The sequence below is a fragment of the Drosophila miranda genome, chromosome 2, assembly GCF_003369915.1.
Source record: "Drosophila miranda strain MSH22 chromosome 2, D.miranda_PacBio2.1, whole genome shotgun sequence".
NCBI classification, from domain to species: domain Eukaryota; kingdom Metazoa; phylum Arthropoda; class Insecta; order Diptera; family Drosophilidae; genus Drosophila; species Drosophila miranda.
Window position 1 is genome coordinate 3,303,976 of NC_046675.1, and position 17,421 is coordinate 3,321,396.

General features: G+C 45.5%; 1 protein-coding gene across 12 annotated transcripts in view; it reads right to left on the reverse strand.

The window, feature by feature from the left end:
• LOC108156012 (RNA-binding protein Nova-1) overlaps positions 1 to 17,421 on the reverse strand; it is a 34,434-nt gene that overhangs the window by 12,884 nt on the left and 4,129 nt on the right. For 2 of the 12 annotated variants that reach the window (XM_017287234.2, XM_017287236.2), the window contains exon 2: positions 3,939 to 4,884. The exons of 1 other annotated variant lie outside the window; for it this stretch is intronic. In XM_017287234.2, coding sequence (XP_017142723.1) covers positions 3,939 to 4,056 — 118 coding nt within the window. In that variant the 5' untranslated portion in view covers positions 4,057 to 4,884. Of the gene's footprint in view, positions 1 to 1,858; positions 1,978 to 2,087; positions 2,199 to 3,938; positions 4,885 to 9,055; positions 9,196 to 17,421 lie in introns of those variants that run through there. 9 more of the 12 variants (XM_017287217.2, XM_017287229.2, XM_033389865.1 and 6 more) reach the window with 8 other exon arrangements.

Here is a 17,421-nt window from a genome sequence, read left to right on the forward strand (position 1 = left end):
TCAAGCATAGAGTTCGGAAGAGAGAGAGAGAGAGAGCAAGCGAGCGAGCAGGCCCGCGTGGAGAGAGCGAGCGAATGGTGCGAGAGCATTGGCTAATGAGTCACGAGTGTGCGATCATAACCAGAGATGATGTCGCTGCCTGTGTGTGCGTATGATCTAATGGCGGGGACCGACTCGGACTCGCTCGTTGATTGCCTCACTTTAGTCGGTCCTCCATTATCAGCAGAGAGAGAGAGAGAGAGAGGGAGAGCATTTCAGTGGCAGTGACAGAGAGGGAGAGGGAGCTGTAGAGAGATTGGGGGGCGTGTGCCGAAAATAGAAACTGCTGTGGCAACATGTGATACCAAAAGCAACAGCCAACAGCCAACAGCCATTCCGAAATGCGTTGATAAGCCAGCAAAAGAGTGAACGTGTCACGTTTTGGAGCGGACCCCAATGCGGATCCCCATGCGGATTGTATTTGCCATTCAGTGAGCAATGAACGCGCGTTTCCCAATGATCCACAAACTGGGAGGAACACACTGCGTATGCGTAATATCTATGCATGTGACCCAATTTATTGGACGGCACAAAGGCAGAGGCAAAGGCGGAGGCGGAGGCGGAGGCTTAGGCGAGCCTGATTGGCCTATTTCCTTTTCTGGCCTAATCACTGGTCGAAAGGGAAGCTACCACTCGTGCCACAATAGTTGGCCCTCGAGTTATTAGTAGGCCACTTGAGGCCAGGCCAGGCCAGGGCAAGCCAGGCCCAGCCAAGCCAAGCCAGAGCAGGGGCCGGGGCGGAGATGCTCTACAAGTGCAACAGCAGCAGCAGCAGTGGCAGCAACACTTGAGCTGCAACAATAGAATGCACCTAAGAATAAGGTAACCCAAAAACACGCCAGAGAAAGATACCAAAAACATTGAGAGAGGGAGAGAGAGACAGAGAGAGAGAGCGAGGTGGTGGGTGCCCCCGCAGGCAGTAAACGCACTTGAGATGTGGCCAGGCAACAGCAGCAGTTGCAGCAGTGGCAGCCATGGCAGCAGCCTGCCAACCCAGTTACATAGCGGTACTCAAGGACGTTGGCTGACGCGAGGCTGCCTCTGACTCGGCGGCAGGCTGCAATGGCGCCAAATGCTGCAGTGCAGCTCCTGGCCTGGGTCTGGCGGCTCGTGCGGCCACTGCGCAGGACCTTTGCCTAGGCACTTGCCACAGACACACACACAGATACACACACACATCCACAAGAGCGTGGTCACACGCACACTTCGCACACCCGCATTGTCATCAAAGTAGGTCAACCGCTCGCCGCTGCTGTCAGCTCTCGTTGCGCTCTCACTCACTCACTCTCTCTCTCTCTCTCTCTCTCTCTCCCTGTCTCTCTTCGTCTCTGTGCGGTGTGCTCGTCTTTTATGCGCTCGGCTTATGGCTCGTCTCGGCTCGGCTTTTATGCTTATACACCCCCATCCGACCCACACACCCACACAGACTCATACATAATTTTCCAGCATTGATTACATAAGCCCCAGCTCTGGCTCCGACCCCAAAACGTTGACCCGCCCGCCCCCTTATTTTTCTCATTTTCTACTGCATTTCCTTTGCAGCCTCAGTCGCTGCTGACGCATTTCCTACCCCAGAGCCCCAGAGCCCCAGACCCTCCCTCCATCCTTTCGTTGAAGCTGTTTTTCCCCTTGTGCGTGTGTGTGTGTGGTTTTTCAACTATTCCTGACAGCTTCTAAAAACTCTAATAATTCTATTCTGACAGCCGTAAATAACAAACAACAGCCCGAAGATAGAAAACAGAACACGAAATAAATATTAATAAATAAACGACTGACTGGCTATCAAGACAGCTAAGTAAATAAATTAATAAATACGGACCTGTTCCACAGCCAATGAGGAGACAATAGACACACAATGGCGGTCTTTAATGGTGGCTCATTAACGACAAGTGCAGCTGTGTCCATACACATCTCAATCTTGCCGCGAAGACCCTGCAGCTAAGCAAAGAAAAACTAATCATTTTCCCACCCGAAACAGATACCGAACAACCTATCGATCAACGACCAAAATCAAGCAAAAACTTCCATAGGAACATCAGAATATTTACCTTAGTAATGCCTTGTCAACTCAGTAGATTTCCGCATTCCCAGCCCAAAGATACAACAAATTATAGCTCTTAAAATTTAGATAAAATATTGATTTTTTTGTCGTTTGGTTTTAAAAAATAAAATTACTTGGAATTTGGATACCAATCGAATGGTATTGTTCCCATTGCCTACTCTGTAAAACGAAAATCGTGTCATTATTCGTATCTCATCTTCCATCCCTGCCATCCCCCCCCCCCCCCCCCCCCCGATGTTCCCAATTGACAAACAGACTTTGTGCCAAGTTAAGTCCATCGTTCAGTCATTCAGTCACTCAGTCAGCCATTCGGTTAGCAATTAAGAAATTTTGAAAACGTGTTTCAGCTGCTGAGGCTCTCACGAGTGCGAGCGGGAGTATTTTGTATCTATCTATATGTATCGTAATCGTATATATCTAAATATCAAATGTTAGGCTTGGCCATGCCCGCGGGCTGCCGCGGGGGCGACAGCTCCTAACAGACTCTAACATTTACACTTTTGCTATTTTTGTGTCTATGACGAGCGACGACAGCGACGCAATCGAAGTACCTGTCGTCGTGGCGGCTCACCTTGGGTCTGCCAGCCAGCCAGCCAGCCAGCCTGCCTGGCAGCTGGTTTTGGCCCGAACAAATCATGCAAAGCAAGCAACTAGTTAATGGCTTGTGGTCAAACACACTCACACACTTTGTATGGGGTTTGGCAATGGCTGACTGACTGACTGACCGACCGACCGACCCATGTTGGAGCTTCTTTTGAGCACACGCTAATCTTTGACTTTGCATATGAATGGCGGTGGGGCGACCTATTCTCGAGGAAGAGATGATGAGCTGCAGAAGTAGCTGTCGAAGCTGCTCAAATGCCATTCATTATGGTCTCTTTCAGTCAGTCAGCCCCAGCTGCAGTCCCAGCTCAGGGCCAGACTCGGTATTGTATCTAATTGCAAGCCATTGATGAGACGATGGGAGGAGCACACAGCAGACAGAAGACAGCACACGAAGCGAAGCCGTCCTGCAGGCGGAGGTCATTGGGAAAATGGGTCAAACTGGGCCCAGAGTGTCTCGGCGCCAAATCCTGCGCAAAGATTCGACCCAGCCAAATGCCAGATGCCCGATGCACGATGCCAGTTGTCATGCAAGAAGCAGCAGCAGCATGAGATTGTGTGTGTGTGTGCGTGTGTGTGTGTGTGTGTGTGTTTTTTGGGGGCCGGCCCTGTGGGCGTATACGCTATATCGGACTTAATTACAAATCAAAAAAATCAGAAAACGTATCCGCATCCCCTGCAGATTGATTGAAATTACTTAAAACAAAACGAACAGCGACAATGAAAAGCAACAACATTTTGAGATACAGTGAGAGATACGAGAGGGGAGACAGGGGAGAAGGAGACGGAGGATTGATCTGATGGCAGGGATATATGTACATACAGATGTACGATACGATATACGATATACGATACGATGCGATACGATACGTATTGCAGTAACATCGAAAAATGACTATACAACAAAGAAAGAAAGTAAGGAAACAACGGCACGATTCGGCTATCAAAAAGTTAGGCGACAAAATTCAATTAGTTATATTATATATACGCTGCGGAGATCGGAGATAAAGAGCAGTGGATAGATAACGAACGAGAGAGATAGAGATAGAGGTAGATAGAGAGGTAGATAGAGAGAGAGAGATAGAGATAGAGAGCACGATAATGGAATATGCAAGAGCGATTGAAATATTTTCTGTTTCTTTTCTTTTCTGATTTTCTTGGTCTGTTCTTTCTTTCTTTTCTTTCTTTTTTTTTATTTTTTGTATGAATTGGATTTGGATTTTGATCAACTTACCGGAACTGAAATGTGAGCGTTTAGTTTGTTCATTTTCCGGATCGGAATCGAGCGGCCGTTTGCGCGAATCGCCGATCTCAGGACTTGGACATGTCTCCATGGTACCGTCTTCGGCCATTTTTAACTGAATGTTGACTGCTTTTTGGGCTATCGACTTTGACTGATGATTGCGTTTGCGTTTGCTTTTGCGTTTACTTTTACGTTCTGCTTATGCGTTTTTGCTACTGGTACTTTTGGTATATGTTTCTCTTTTGATTCAATTTGATTTGATTTGATTTGATTCGATTCGATTCGACAACGCAAACTTTCGATGTTTGGTAATGAGGCGTCTGGGTTAAGCTTGGTATTATTTAGTTTTTGGCTTGGTTGTTGTTGTTGATTTTTGTTTGCTTTTTTTTGTTGGTTGGATTTCTGTTTTGGCTTTAGGTGTGTGCGAGCGAGCGAACAAACGACCAAACGATCCTAGTCTGTGTGTCTGTATCTCTATCTGTGTCTGGGGGGATCCGCAACTGTCATCTGAAAGTATGATGGGCTATGTGAGCGATGGTGGCTGGTGGCTTGGTGGCTTGGTGGCTGGGATGATGAGGAGTCGGCGGCGATGGTGGCGTGGCGGTGGCGGTGGCGGTAGTGGCGGGAGTCGCAGCAGCAGCCAGTCAGTCGCAGGAGGTCCTGGGGCGCTCTACTGATGCCGGGACACATGCACACACACACACAGCGGGTTAGCGATGGGCATAGGCGCGGGCGCAGGCGCAGGCGCGGGCTCAGGCTATCGTTTACAGAGTTACAGCTAGAGCTATCGTTATCGCTATCGCTATCGTTATCGTTATTGATCGATCAATCGATCAGTCCGCTCTCGGCTATCGTAATCGTGACAGTGACAGTTGATGGACGCCAGACCATATACATACACATATATGCATGTACTCAATATATCTTTATGATCCTTCTAGATTTCAATGCATTTTTTTGGTTTAGTTTCGATTATTTTGGATTTTTATTGAATTTTTTTTTTGTTGATATTTTTTATTTGGTGGTTTTGTGGTGGAATGTGCGATTTTTGGTTTTTTTTTTTTTGTAAACGTTTATATGAAAAAAAGAAAAAAGGAAAAAAATATTTATGAGTGAATTATGCAGCAATAATAAATATACGTACATACAGTAAACATTTAGGCAAATATATAGGTACGCAATGCATTGCAGCCGATCCAACAGATACAAACGTACGTATGTATCTATGCAGCATCTGTCGGAGTGGCAATGCAGTTCTCGCGAGTAGTAAAACACACACAAGTGAGTAACATTTAGATAGATTTAGATACAAACAGTTTTTGGTGGACTGGGAGGGGGTACGAGTATATGGATTCGCTTGATTTCGATTCGTTTTGATGCTGTTTAGTATAGGCATATATACAAATATATACAAAATGAGGGCGGAGCAGGGACATGGTACTGGTTCTGGTTCTTGGCGGGAGGGGTGGAAGGTTACACGAGTATCTTCTAAAAAGCGTGGCTTGGGTGGTGTGAAGGGGAGGCATTCTCACATATCAAAGGCAGGCAAATGATTGAAACACACAGCGAGCGAGAGAGAGAGAGACAGAGAGAGAGATTGAGATTGAGTTAGAGACAAAAAGTTGATTTGAATCAAGCATTTGTGAATGTCGAGCATATGCGTGTGTGGAATGGCTGGATGGTAAGCAGACGACAGGATGAATCACTGGAATCCATAGAAATGTTACGGAGGGGATGCAGGGGAGCACCCATATGGTGAGCGCCCATATGTAAGTTTAAAGGTTCTCTGGGTGTTTTTTTTTTAGGTATGGAATTACTCAACCCATTTCAATGTATCCATTCTGTTAGGCGATGGTCTTATAGAAGTCTTAAAATTCTATGAAATGCTGTTGCATATTCCCAATACACTACAGACCTCTCTTCTAAAGATCTTTCAGATCTTGCAGATCTGAGAGAGCTCTCAACTTTGTTAAATTCCCATCAAATATACGGAATACGACATTCGCTAATCTTTTAATTATTCAACAAATTTCATGGTTTCAAATCTATCCATAATCTTTTGCCCAAGCCTCCTTCTCCTCCTCCTCCTTTGAGTCCATCGTTTATGTTTATTCAAAGACATATCAAAAACCGAGCCAGTTTTTGCTGTGAGCGTGTGCACGGCAATGAAAACTCGAAAACTTGCAGCTCAATTATGCATGAGTTGGTTTATTTTATTATGATTTCATTGCTAATTAAAACGAACCCAAAGAAACCAAAAAAGCCAGCAGCAACAGCCACATTTTGCAGTGACAGACAACGCGCATTTATTTATTTGTTTAAAATGGCGTTTAATTATACAAACATTTTGTGTATTTTGTTGTTATATTTGTGGTAGTGCTGCTGCTGTCTACCACTCGTTTATAGGGGCACTCTAAGTGTCCAAGTGTTGGCTTTCGATTTGACTGCAAACGACCTTGACCATTGAATGCGATGTCAGTGTGTGTTCGTTAGCTGTGTGTGTGTGGTTTTTCTTTATTTTTTGTTATTTGCGTTTCTTTTTCGGTTTTTTGTGCAGTGACCACAAAACCAAATGAGCAATAAATCGAAGAGAGGGCAGAGCCAACGAAACGTTCAATGCTACATGATACAAGATACATAGATACCCATACCGAATGCGTACTATCAGATACAGATATTCGTAATTGTTTTGCATTTGCTATTAAATTCTGTGGCTGTGGCTGCGACTGTGTGGCACCTGTCGCAAAACGAGTAAGCCGCACACGAAATTTGCATTTACTCAAGGAATTAGTAAACAACAGATACAAATACAGAAACTAAAGATACATTTTAGCAGCAGTAGCAGCAGCAGGAGGAGATGCCGCCGCAGTAGAACGAGTTTTTGTTTGGATGCGAGAACCAGTTGCTTTTGCGCCTCGGCTTGGCATTTCAGTTTTTCAATTAATTTATTTAATGATATTTGTTATTTGTGTTCTGTTCTGCTCTGTTCTGTTCATTTTTTATAGAATTCCCTCCCATTCGGTGGGGGGCACAGCCACAAAATGGCGACAATCGATGTCGAAACAAAAGGCGGATAATAAATGCACAAAAACTAAAAACTTGGCAATCAAATTTCAACTGCAGTCGGGTCACAAATCTCTCAGAAGTGCGGGGGGGGCCCCACCGCCCCACCGCACCACGAGAGATGCCGCGGGGCCAAGTCCCCTGCCACATGCCACTCGCCATGCGCCACACCGCCCTGCAGGCAGGCACGCAAAGTGCTCGACATTTCGCTTTCCCTCACACTCAGAGTTTCTGTGGCCTTGAAATGCAACGGCAAAAATGGTTGCAGCAAAAAACAATTTGTGCCCCGATTAGAAGGAGAAAAAGCGATGGCGATGGCGATGGCTATGACGATGATGACGGAGCAGCCAGAACGACACCGCCAGCGCCAGCGCCATCGTCATTGATGCAGTCAAGCCGAAAATGTGTTAATGGTGATGAATGCGAAACAGCTGCCTCCCCGGCGGCCTTACGTAATGGAATGCACTCTCCAATCAGCCCAAGGATTTCTGCGATTCCCCAGCCACCAAATCATAATAATCAGCAAAGCATTCGAAATCGCTTCGTGGACAAGACTTGTGGGTGGACAATGTGGCCTTGAGGCCTCAAGATATGTCACATAACATTTGGAGAAGTACAAATCTTTCAAGTGTATCTTTGGACTAACCATGTGTGAAAATTTACTAAAAGGATTCAAGGTTTAACTGAAATTTTAAGGCGCTTTTTGGTGTGAGAGAATCTACAGTGGAAAGTGCCTGCCAAATTGTAATAAAATTGGGAATATCTTTTGTTTTGTTTTCCTTTCCTATACATCTTTTGTATAAAAGACAACTCTGTAAAGGTGAACCTTTTAAAAACAAATAGACAGCAATTTACTTATTGAAAACCAAAATACTTAACCAAATCTCCATCTAAGCAAAATGTCCTCCTAATTCTTACTGAGATCTAAAAGTTTAATAGGAATATTTCTTAATTTTCTACACGCCACAAAGTCGAGTTCTTGCTTTAATCAGCAAAAATTCAATTTCTTCGCTCACTTTCGTATATATTCTCGTTATACATATATAACTATATGTACGATTTATCTGAATACCATTCTATATTCTGTAGGAAACTACACAAAAAGCCGAGAAGAATAGAACCAAGACTCAACGACAACAACGCTTCTCCGTCTGTTACTTTCGGATTTATCTTGGAAGTTCTTATGTACAGGAAAATAATAAAATAACCCCAGAAGCATGTGGGAGAAGTACTTCATTTGCTCAACAACTAGCACTTCTTTCGATCGGGAGAATCGTCGTATTCGTACATAGGAGTACGTACAACTTATCTGCCTGTCGTGCGGCGCGCAGGCACACAGTTATCACTCGAGCGGAGACGTTCGCGATAAGGTTTATATTTTCGTTGTTTTGTTGTTGTATTTTTGTTGTCGATAAGGCGCCCAGAGACGTGGCTAGTACAAGTCTCTGAAAGAGGGGTTATTTCCGAATACAACAAAATCAATGGCTTCCCATCCCCCCCCCCGACCCTCCCGCAGTCGAACGCTGTCTGGCGAACATCCAATATGCTGAACATTCGTGAGCAACTTGTTTGCAGTTGAAGCGATTGAAACGAGAAATGAGAAATCAAAATAGAGTCAGGCATGACATCAGAAGTTGGGAAAGAGTTTTGGGTGGGTTGTTAGAAGCCAAGTGTTGGGTGGCAGACGGGCGGACGGGCGGACACGCGACTCTCAGTGCCAGCCCGATGCCCGCATTCTCCACACAACGAGCCACCATTGTCGCAGGGTGCAAAGATTTATGTTTTTTGTATCTTAATTGAAAGGCTTGTTTGTGCGGCTCGGCTGCTTGATAAGCCACAATTCTCTGGCAACAATTCGTTTATTTTTGTGCTCTGTTTTGGGGCGCCACCACACAAATTTCGAGTGCAGGCCCTCAACCACTTTACGAGTGCGGTCAGAGGGGGGGCCGGGGATGGTCGGGGGCGGCCTCCCCCCTCTTCTCACATAACAAATTGTCAGCGGCAATGATTCCCAGCACTCAATGACACGATAAAGCGACACTCACTTCAACAATTCCGATGGATATTCCGCCGAATGGAAACTTCAAAAATACTCGTACATTAGCGAGCGTCCGAGCGGGCGAGCGGGCGGGAAGAAGCGGGAGGCAACAGCAACGACAACGGACGGGGCAGTGCGCGAGTTTGTGAAAATCAAATACAACTAAATTCGAAACTGAAAATAATTAAAAATGAAATGGCTTTCAAGTCGGAACGGAACAGTCGGAGAGGCAGAGGCAAAAGGCAGAGGCAGGCAGGCAGGCAGGCGACAGGCCAAAGTATCTACGAGTTTCAAACACTTGCTAATGACAGAGAGAGGAAGATACTTATGAAGAGAGAGAGAGAGAGAGCGCGGGAAAGAGTGACACTACAGATAGAGAGAGGGAGAATGAGAGCAGGGAACAGAGAGAGAGATAGAGAGCCAAACGAGGGAGAGTGAGAGTTGTTGCTGTTCTGTTCTGCTCTGGCTGCTGTTGTTGTATCTTGTAGATACTTTATCTACAAAACTGTCGAGTGCTGGGTTTGCAAGTGTTTGCTCAGCCGTTTTTCCCCGCTCTCTCTCTCTTTCTCTCACTCAGAGAACCCATACGATGGAGTGCCTGTGTGTGTGTGTGTGTATTCTTATCAGTAAATAGTTTATGTTATGTGCTGCACTTTGCTCTTTCTCTCTCTCTCTCTACCGTTCCCGCTCTCCTTTCAACCTCTTTGTTGTTGTGTTATCTCAGCAGACGCCTTGACGCTGATAAAAACTCAATGTTGAGCAATATTTTGGGATCCTAAGTGGATCACAAAGGAGGTGCTAGCCCGCAGATAACCCCCCTTTCGAGAGAGCCTAATTTGTAGGCCAGGCCATCATGTTTGTTTGCTCCAGCAACCCGACAACCCGGCAACCCGGAATCGGACTCATTTATCGTCTTTTCATAGGCTCTCCTCAAACATCAACAAAAAATATGCTGACAGCCACAGAAGCAGCCGCTGCGGCTGTTGCTGTTTTGTATCTTTTTCTGTGTGTGTCTTTATCTCTATCTATCTCCTTTACTTTTTTTTTTTTGACAAATATCATGTGCGATAAATCGTTGCCTCAGACTCCGACCTCAGATCTCAGGACACACACACGGGCACGGTGCAGACAGTCAGGCATCCCGAGGACAAAAGCCTGATGTGACGGCAATTTATCCCCGACATTTCCGAAGCACCATTGACATTGCTAATCTGAAAAGGCTCTGCTCCTTTTCGTTCGTTTTGTTTGGCTTGTCAGGCGGCATTAAGTGGCGGCTTGTTGGAAAACACTTTTCCACAACAAATTTGAAAAATTATATGACTAATGGCCCCGAGACTGTAGAGTGTAGTGGGGCTTGGAACTACATTTATCTGTATATCTGCTGTCTTACGAACAGGTTTTTAACTGCCAAACGATGACTCAGAACCGGACCTGCTTCCAGAGTCGTCGTGCGATTCGATTCTAGCCGAGGGATCGCCGCTAATGACTGCCGCATGCAAATGATGAGCTAATCTTCACTGAACAACACTTGTCATTAGGAAGGTTAACAGATGTACATATGTACATACATAAGTACACAGGTATATATGGAACATTTGTGCTTGGAATGCCCTCAATCGATAAGATTGCCTTATAGATAGTGTCTCATCTATCTGTCAGATATGCGAGGGTACGATAAAGGGTGTCACATCCATTTCTGATTAGGATGTACATTTTTCTATGTGTAGGTGTGTTCCGATAAAGGCTGTCATATATTTCGATTAGAAATTAAGATCCATATGCAATAAATCACAGGAGAACCAATCAAAGTTCCAAAGTAAAAGTAAGGCCCTATGCCGTAACAAATGGACTTTGTTCCACCTACCATCCATTCCGGATAAACTCTTGCGCTCAAATCAAAGACCCCGCGCCATGGAGCCATCCAAGCGAGCACCAAACAATTGCCCCAAATTCATAATTGCAGACCGGCAAAATGGGTTGACAACTAAAGAGAACTATATATAGTCGTATATTTCTATATAATGGGCGGCACACCCCCACCCTTATCCCCCCACCGCATCCAACAGAGGAACAAAGCGGCAGGGGCACGGAACGGAAAGAGACCTAAAAATGGGGCAACAGAAATAAAATCAACGTACAGAGCAAAATGAACAATGAAAGGAGCCGGGGACGACGACGACGACTCGACGGCTGTGGCGGACTGTCGAGTGGGGGTCAGTGCAGCAGTTGATAACTGCCGGCGAACCGGAGAGCCGGAGTCAGTGGGTTTTATCCGTAAACGAGGCATCGAGGGAGGGGGCCGTGGGGCGCTGGGAATTGGGATGTAGAAGGGTGTTTAGCATTAGCGGAAGTTGACAAAAGAACCTAAAATGAAAGCCACATCGACACGAATGCAAATACAAAAAAAATACAACAAAAGCGCAAATGTCATAAGCCATAAAGAAAAGGAAAAGCGCCCCAGGACACTTTATTATGAGCCTCGGAAAGAGACAGAGACAGTCAGAGAGAGAGAGCGAACAAGAGTGAGTGGTTGGTTGAGCTTTAAAGCCAGCCCCCACAGCAAGGACATCGCCTGCAAAAGGTAAACACGGCGCATACTTAACAAACCATTCAAATGATGGGACGGGGTGGTGGCAGCCTGCTGGGTGCCTGGGGCAAGGTAACAGCAACCCAAGCAAGTGTGCCACAGCGGTACAGAGTGCGACCTCATTGACTTTGGCGTCACGTTTTTTCCTTCTTTTTTTGGATGAGTCCGCTGTCGCTGTCGCTCTCGTCTTCTGTCAAATGAGTTTTCCTCGTGTGTTTGCCTTTGTCCAGCTCCCAGCTCCCGGCTCCCTGTGCGTTTACCCCATCCTAGCTGTCTTTTCTTTTCCCCAAAAAAAATAAGGAAAAAGGAAAAACTTTAGCCGCATATGTAAGCAGGCGCCCTGCGAGCGTGTGTGTGTGTGTGCAATTATTGGTTGTTCCTCTGCTTGTTCTTCCTGTTGCCTGTTCCTCGCACGCCACATGAAAAATGAAAGCGAAAATCAATAAACAAGGCACGCGATATAATATCGCCAGGAGCCCCATCGGACGGCCGCCCACTGACCCCCAAGATGGCTATCAATAAAAGCGGAGAGAGGGGACAAGTTGAACCCCAAAAAGGGTTTCCCCGCTGTCTATTTTGGCCATGTAAGTGGCTCCAGACCGAACCTAAGCGAACAGCACCGAAACGATCCGAAGCGTGCACCTTCGCCGAGCTCCATTCTGAGCCATGAATGTCGCTGGCGCCAGCCAACCTTTTCGTCTACTCCTCATCATCATCGCCATCCTCCCGGTTGCCTTTGTGCGCATAATTTATGCTCATTGCTGGCCCCAAACCCCCACCAGTGCCCCCCTGCTCAAGGCAACCCGAAGCAAACATCAACCAATGCCAGTCCCCATTTCCTGGCATACCCTCAACGAGCGGGTATCCTGACTTCTGTCAAATGTATCCAATGAAGAGCAGAAAGCATGGGATCCTTCAAGGGCTATAGTTGTTTCTGGTTCGAGGGTACTCTTCGTTTGTGAGGAAGGACTCGAGTGGGATTCTGAGGGTATCAAACCCATCGCACTGGTAGTAGCCCTCTTCTCGAGTGGTGGAGTAAGCTGCTTTGGATTTTGGCTTTAGATTTCGTTGACTCGGCTCAGAGCCGCCTGCCTGCCTCTCTTTTGTTTAGAATGTGTACATACATATGTATTTGATGATGATGTGCACGAGTGTGTGCCGTTTGATGATGATTATGCGTGTGTGTGTGTTGGTGTGTGCGTGGGTATCTGAGTGTGTTTGTTATAAATATCAGACGAGAGAGCGACTACTATTTGTGTCGAGTCAACAGAAAAACAGGCAGCAAGCCGCATGCCGCAGGCCGCAGGAAGGAGTTTAAGCACAGCTGCTGTTTACTTTTATTTTTTGTCGGTGGCTGGATGGCTGCTAAATTATAATTATTAATGAGGATATGAAATGAAATTAGAATTTCACATTAGCACTGATTATGTGCGTTGCATAATGGAGCTGCGGCCACGCGGCGTATACGCAATCCGTATGTGTGTGTGTGTGTGTGTGTGTGTGGGCTCGCGGTCCCATCTCCGTCACCTGCAATGCACGGTGGGCTCTGCCCCGCCCCGCCCCGCCCTGCCCTGCCCGCGTCTATAAATATGAAAACATATACCCAAATACATATTGCTCTGCATATTTGTACCTAAATGTTCGTACATCTGTATATAGTGTGAAACATTCAGATACACATATGTACGGGTATATGTATGTTAGCCATGTACTCCCCAATGCTGCGCTTTTTCTCTGCGGAATCGTTGGTTTCTTTTCTTTGCTTTTCTTTTTTGTTCGTTTCGTTGCTGGTTTTTTGTGTGTGTGCTGTATTTCTGGTGGTTCGCTTGGCCATAAATGGGTGAAGGTTAAGCAACGTAATATACGGATGGCCGAATATAAATACAACAACTATGCAGCAACAGCAGCAACAGAAGCAGCGGCAGCAACTTTATGCCCAACCATCGTCCGTCCGGCCGTCCGTCCATCGCCATGAAAAGCGTGCGCCCTACGAAAATGTATCCGAACGAGCCATGAAAAAGCATACATATTCAAGGCATGGAAAATATGCAGCGGCTAGAGCCAATACCAATGCTGAGCTAGGCGAAAACAAGAGAGACACAAAGAGAGGCGACATGCAACATCGTGACTGGGGGAGGTCTCAAGGGGCACACAGAGACAGAGACAGCGACAGAGACAGCGACAGAGACAGTGCAGCGGCAGGGGCTTCCCATGAAAACAAAATCAAAAGCTCACAATTAGGCCAAACGAACAGCAGAGCAGAGAGCGGAGAGCGGATAGAGGAGAGCGAAGAACGAAGAGTGGCAAAGATAGTGGCAGAGGCATGCAGTGTGTGTTGCATGGGCATGTTGTATGTTGCATGTGTGTGTGTGTGTATGTAAATTACTTGGGGGCAGTGAAGCCAAACTGCGAAACTATGTCGCTAGGTCGCCTGTCAATACAATCAAGGGACGGGGGCTGGGATGGGGTACGTAGTACACACGGCTGCCCATAGGGCGGGCGGGGAGGGGGGAAATCGAATCAAATCGATGTCGTGTTTGCAGGTGCCCAAGCCAAGGTGCGTCTATGAATTATCCATAAATAAAGGCAGAGGCAGATACAGAGCCACAGACAGAAGCAGGGCAGTGGCAGGGGCAGATACAAAGTCAGAGGCAGTCAAATGGCAACACGAACAGCAACAGCAACAAAAGACTAACTCAAACACAAAGAACTTATGGCAAGACCAACGTAAACAAGTGGGCAGGTCTATGGGGGGCAGGCCTCTCTGTCTCTCTGTCTATCTGCCACACAGCCACTCTTTGTCCCTCTTTGTTTGTTCCTCACTGTGGCCGGTGTCTCTGGTGCACACTCAAGTGGTTAGACCTGGATATGGGTGCCATTAAGAAAGGTGTCAATAGATTTGCCTGCTTCAAAATGTGGAACTGTGTTTAGGTGAAACTGAAAAGCAGAACATACTTGCCAAGATATTAACCAAGGAAGAGTAGGTTGGGAAACCCAAAAAGATAACTTAATAGAAACTCAGTAGCCCCATTTGACCTGCAAATTAGTTGGCAACCCTGGCTGCAAATGAAACAAATAGCGTATGATGCATTTATCAAGCGAAATTAAAATGGAAAGCATCGTTTTTAGATACAAACCCCGAAGAGCTTGAGAGAAATATACCATCACTAATTGAAAATGCACCACAAACTGTCACATGCTCTTTTATGCTCATTTTACCTCTCTTTTGTCGTCCCTTGACAATCATTAATTTCCTCGTTCGTTCTTGCAGATGAAATATTAAATCAAATTACTTGGCAACCCTGGCTGACAATGAAACAAATGTTGGCTTGTGCGCTTTATTTTTGGCATTTTAATTAAAAATTGCCCTAGTTGTCGAGTTGTCGGACGAGCCTGGCGACAGTTTTTGTACTGCACTTGGGTCAGGCCAACAGATTTTCAGATTTCAACAGCAGAAGCTCTTTTGGCAGTCGGAATGGTAGATAGGAAGAGACATACATACACTGCATATATGTACATACATACATATATATGTATATATAGAGAGAGAGAGAGAGAGAGAGAGAGATAAGGAGACAGCGACAAGCAGTGTCCCAATTTAGCCAGAATCGATGCTTGGCAGCAGGCGCGCAAAAGGGCCTGGGCGACAATGTAATTCATTCAGATTCAGCCCGGTTTCATCCCCGCCCCGCCCTTCCCTTCCTTCCTCAGTGCACCAAGCACATGACACTACTGCAAAAACAGCAACAAAAACAACGGATTCTTGTTTGAGGTATGCACTGTGCTATTTTGTTGCCTTGTTCACCTGCCGACAGAGTTGCTAGACCTATGTACATAAGACACATACTGCACCTTCCTGCTGTTCGCTTTCCACCTCCCAACCCAAGGTATATTAGGCAGACGGTAAGGCGTACCTAGAGCCAACATCACAGAATCAATCTGGAACATGCGTCCGATCGTAGCAACGTTTGCTCTTTCTGGCTCTGGCCTCACCTGCTGCTTAACATGCCCTGCTCCCTTCCCTTCTCCCACCTACCATCTCGGCCACGACGCCACGCTCTCTTTCACTCTGGTTATGGCTATTATGTATTTGGCTTCAGAACAGATTCTCTTCTACCTTATTGCTTATTGCTGATTGTGTCTGTTTCTCTTCTTTCTTGTTTATTTATTTCTTTATTTCGCTCGCTTCTTGATTTCGCTTTTGTTGCTGTTACGTCACTCGCGCACTCAGATATTTCATTAACAGGAATTCCATTCTGCGGAGATGCTTTTTTCAAGCGAGTAAAAATAACATCTTTATTTTTTCTTTCATAATTACAAATGCAACTAATTTGTTATTGCCCCCGTGGGTAGCGAAGCTGGTTTTCTTTGTTGTTGTTACTTTTTTGCTTTGTTTTCTTTTTGCTTTTGACTTTTTTGCGCTTAGCTTTTTGTTTCGTTTTATTCGATGACGCTGTGAACTTGAGCAGCCTCAAAGTCGATGGGTAATTGCCGTCCCCCGCCCCCTGTACCCCGTGCCACGAGCCCCACACCCCGCTGTTACGGCTTACATACTCGTACCTCTAATAACATTCAATTGATGCAGCCAATTAACAGCCAGTGCCCGCTGCAATTGAAAACAAACAAAAAACGCGACAGCGACAGCGATATCTATCTGAAGGCATTGGTGGCAATTATAAAATTGTTGAATATTTATGGGCAGGGCAAGGCAAGGTCAAGAAATGGGGTTTCCAAGCCGACGGCGCCGCGCCGTCAGGTGGACTAAAGATCAGCAAAAGCTCAATAAAAGGCACGAACAGCTGATCCAGCTGATAAATTAAATTGATGTGGAAAGAGTGTGATTACAGGCGATATGCAATATGCAATAGATTTCATTTAAAAGCACAATTAAAGGGACTAAAATCTATACGATCTACACGTAAATGGATTAAAGATGTTAAAAGGCTGTAGAGAAGCAACAAATATAATGATAGAGATTCTAAAATGAAACTGCCATGGGAATGGGAATAGAACAAATCCAAAAAGGGATAATCAAACCTCTGTAAACAAATCAGATGAAACGTTTTGTATAAGTACTGTTTATTAGTAGTAATAATAGTAGTTCTATTAGTAAGTACCAAATATGGGATGGAATTGTCATAAAATCACAATGAATTGGATTCAGATGAACTGAAAATCATGAAAAGATCGTCTTAATTGAACTCTCAGTTCGCTGGAAGTTCGGTAGAAGCTCGCTAGAAGTTCGCTAATCTGAAGAAAGAGATTAAAGTACCGCTAGTACCGTAAAACAGCTACCTGGGTCAGACGTGTCTCCATTAAAATGTATTCTGTGAATTTCGTCTCGGACAAAAGTACTGGAATATATCGGACTTAATAGATTAGAGTTATTGCAAAAGTGATTGGCAAAGGAGACCGTGAGGCTTGAGTTTTCATTCTCAAATTCCATTCTACAAAGCCACAAACCAAAGCCGCAGCTTTAGTAACTGTAAACCACTCCTTCTCGCATAAGTTACGGTCCGTCTACCATATGGAAGGGCCTCTGCACTTATTTCCACCCTGAAAATAATTGCGTCTCGTTTTCGGATCTTGAAAGTGATTCATTTTTTGCAATTTTCATTTTCATAAACCAATTTAGGCGGCTCAAAGTTTTCCTAGAATCTCCACTCGCTTTAATTTTCTGCTAACATTGCAGTTTTGCATTTTGAGAGCTCTACGAGTATTCTGGGAGGCCTCGATTATGGCCCAACGCACACACACACACACACACTCGGAGGCACGCATATAGG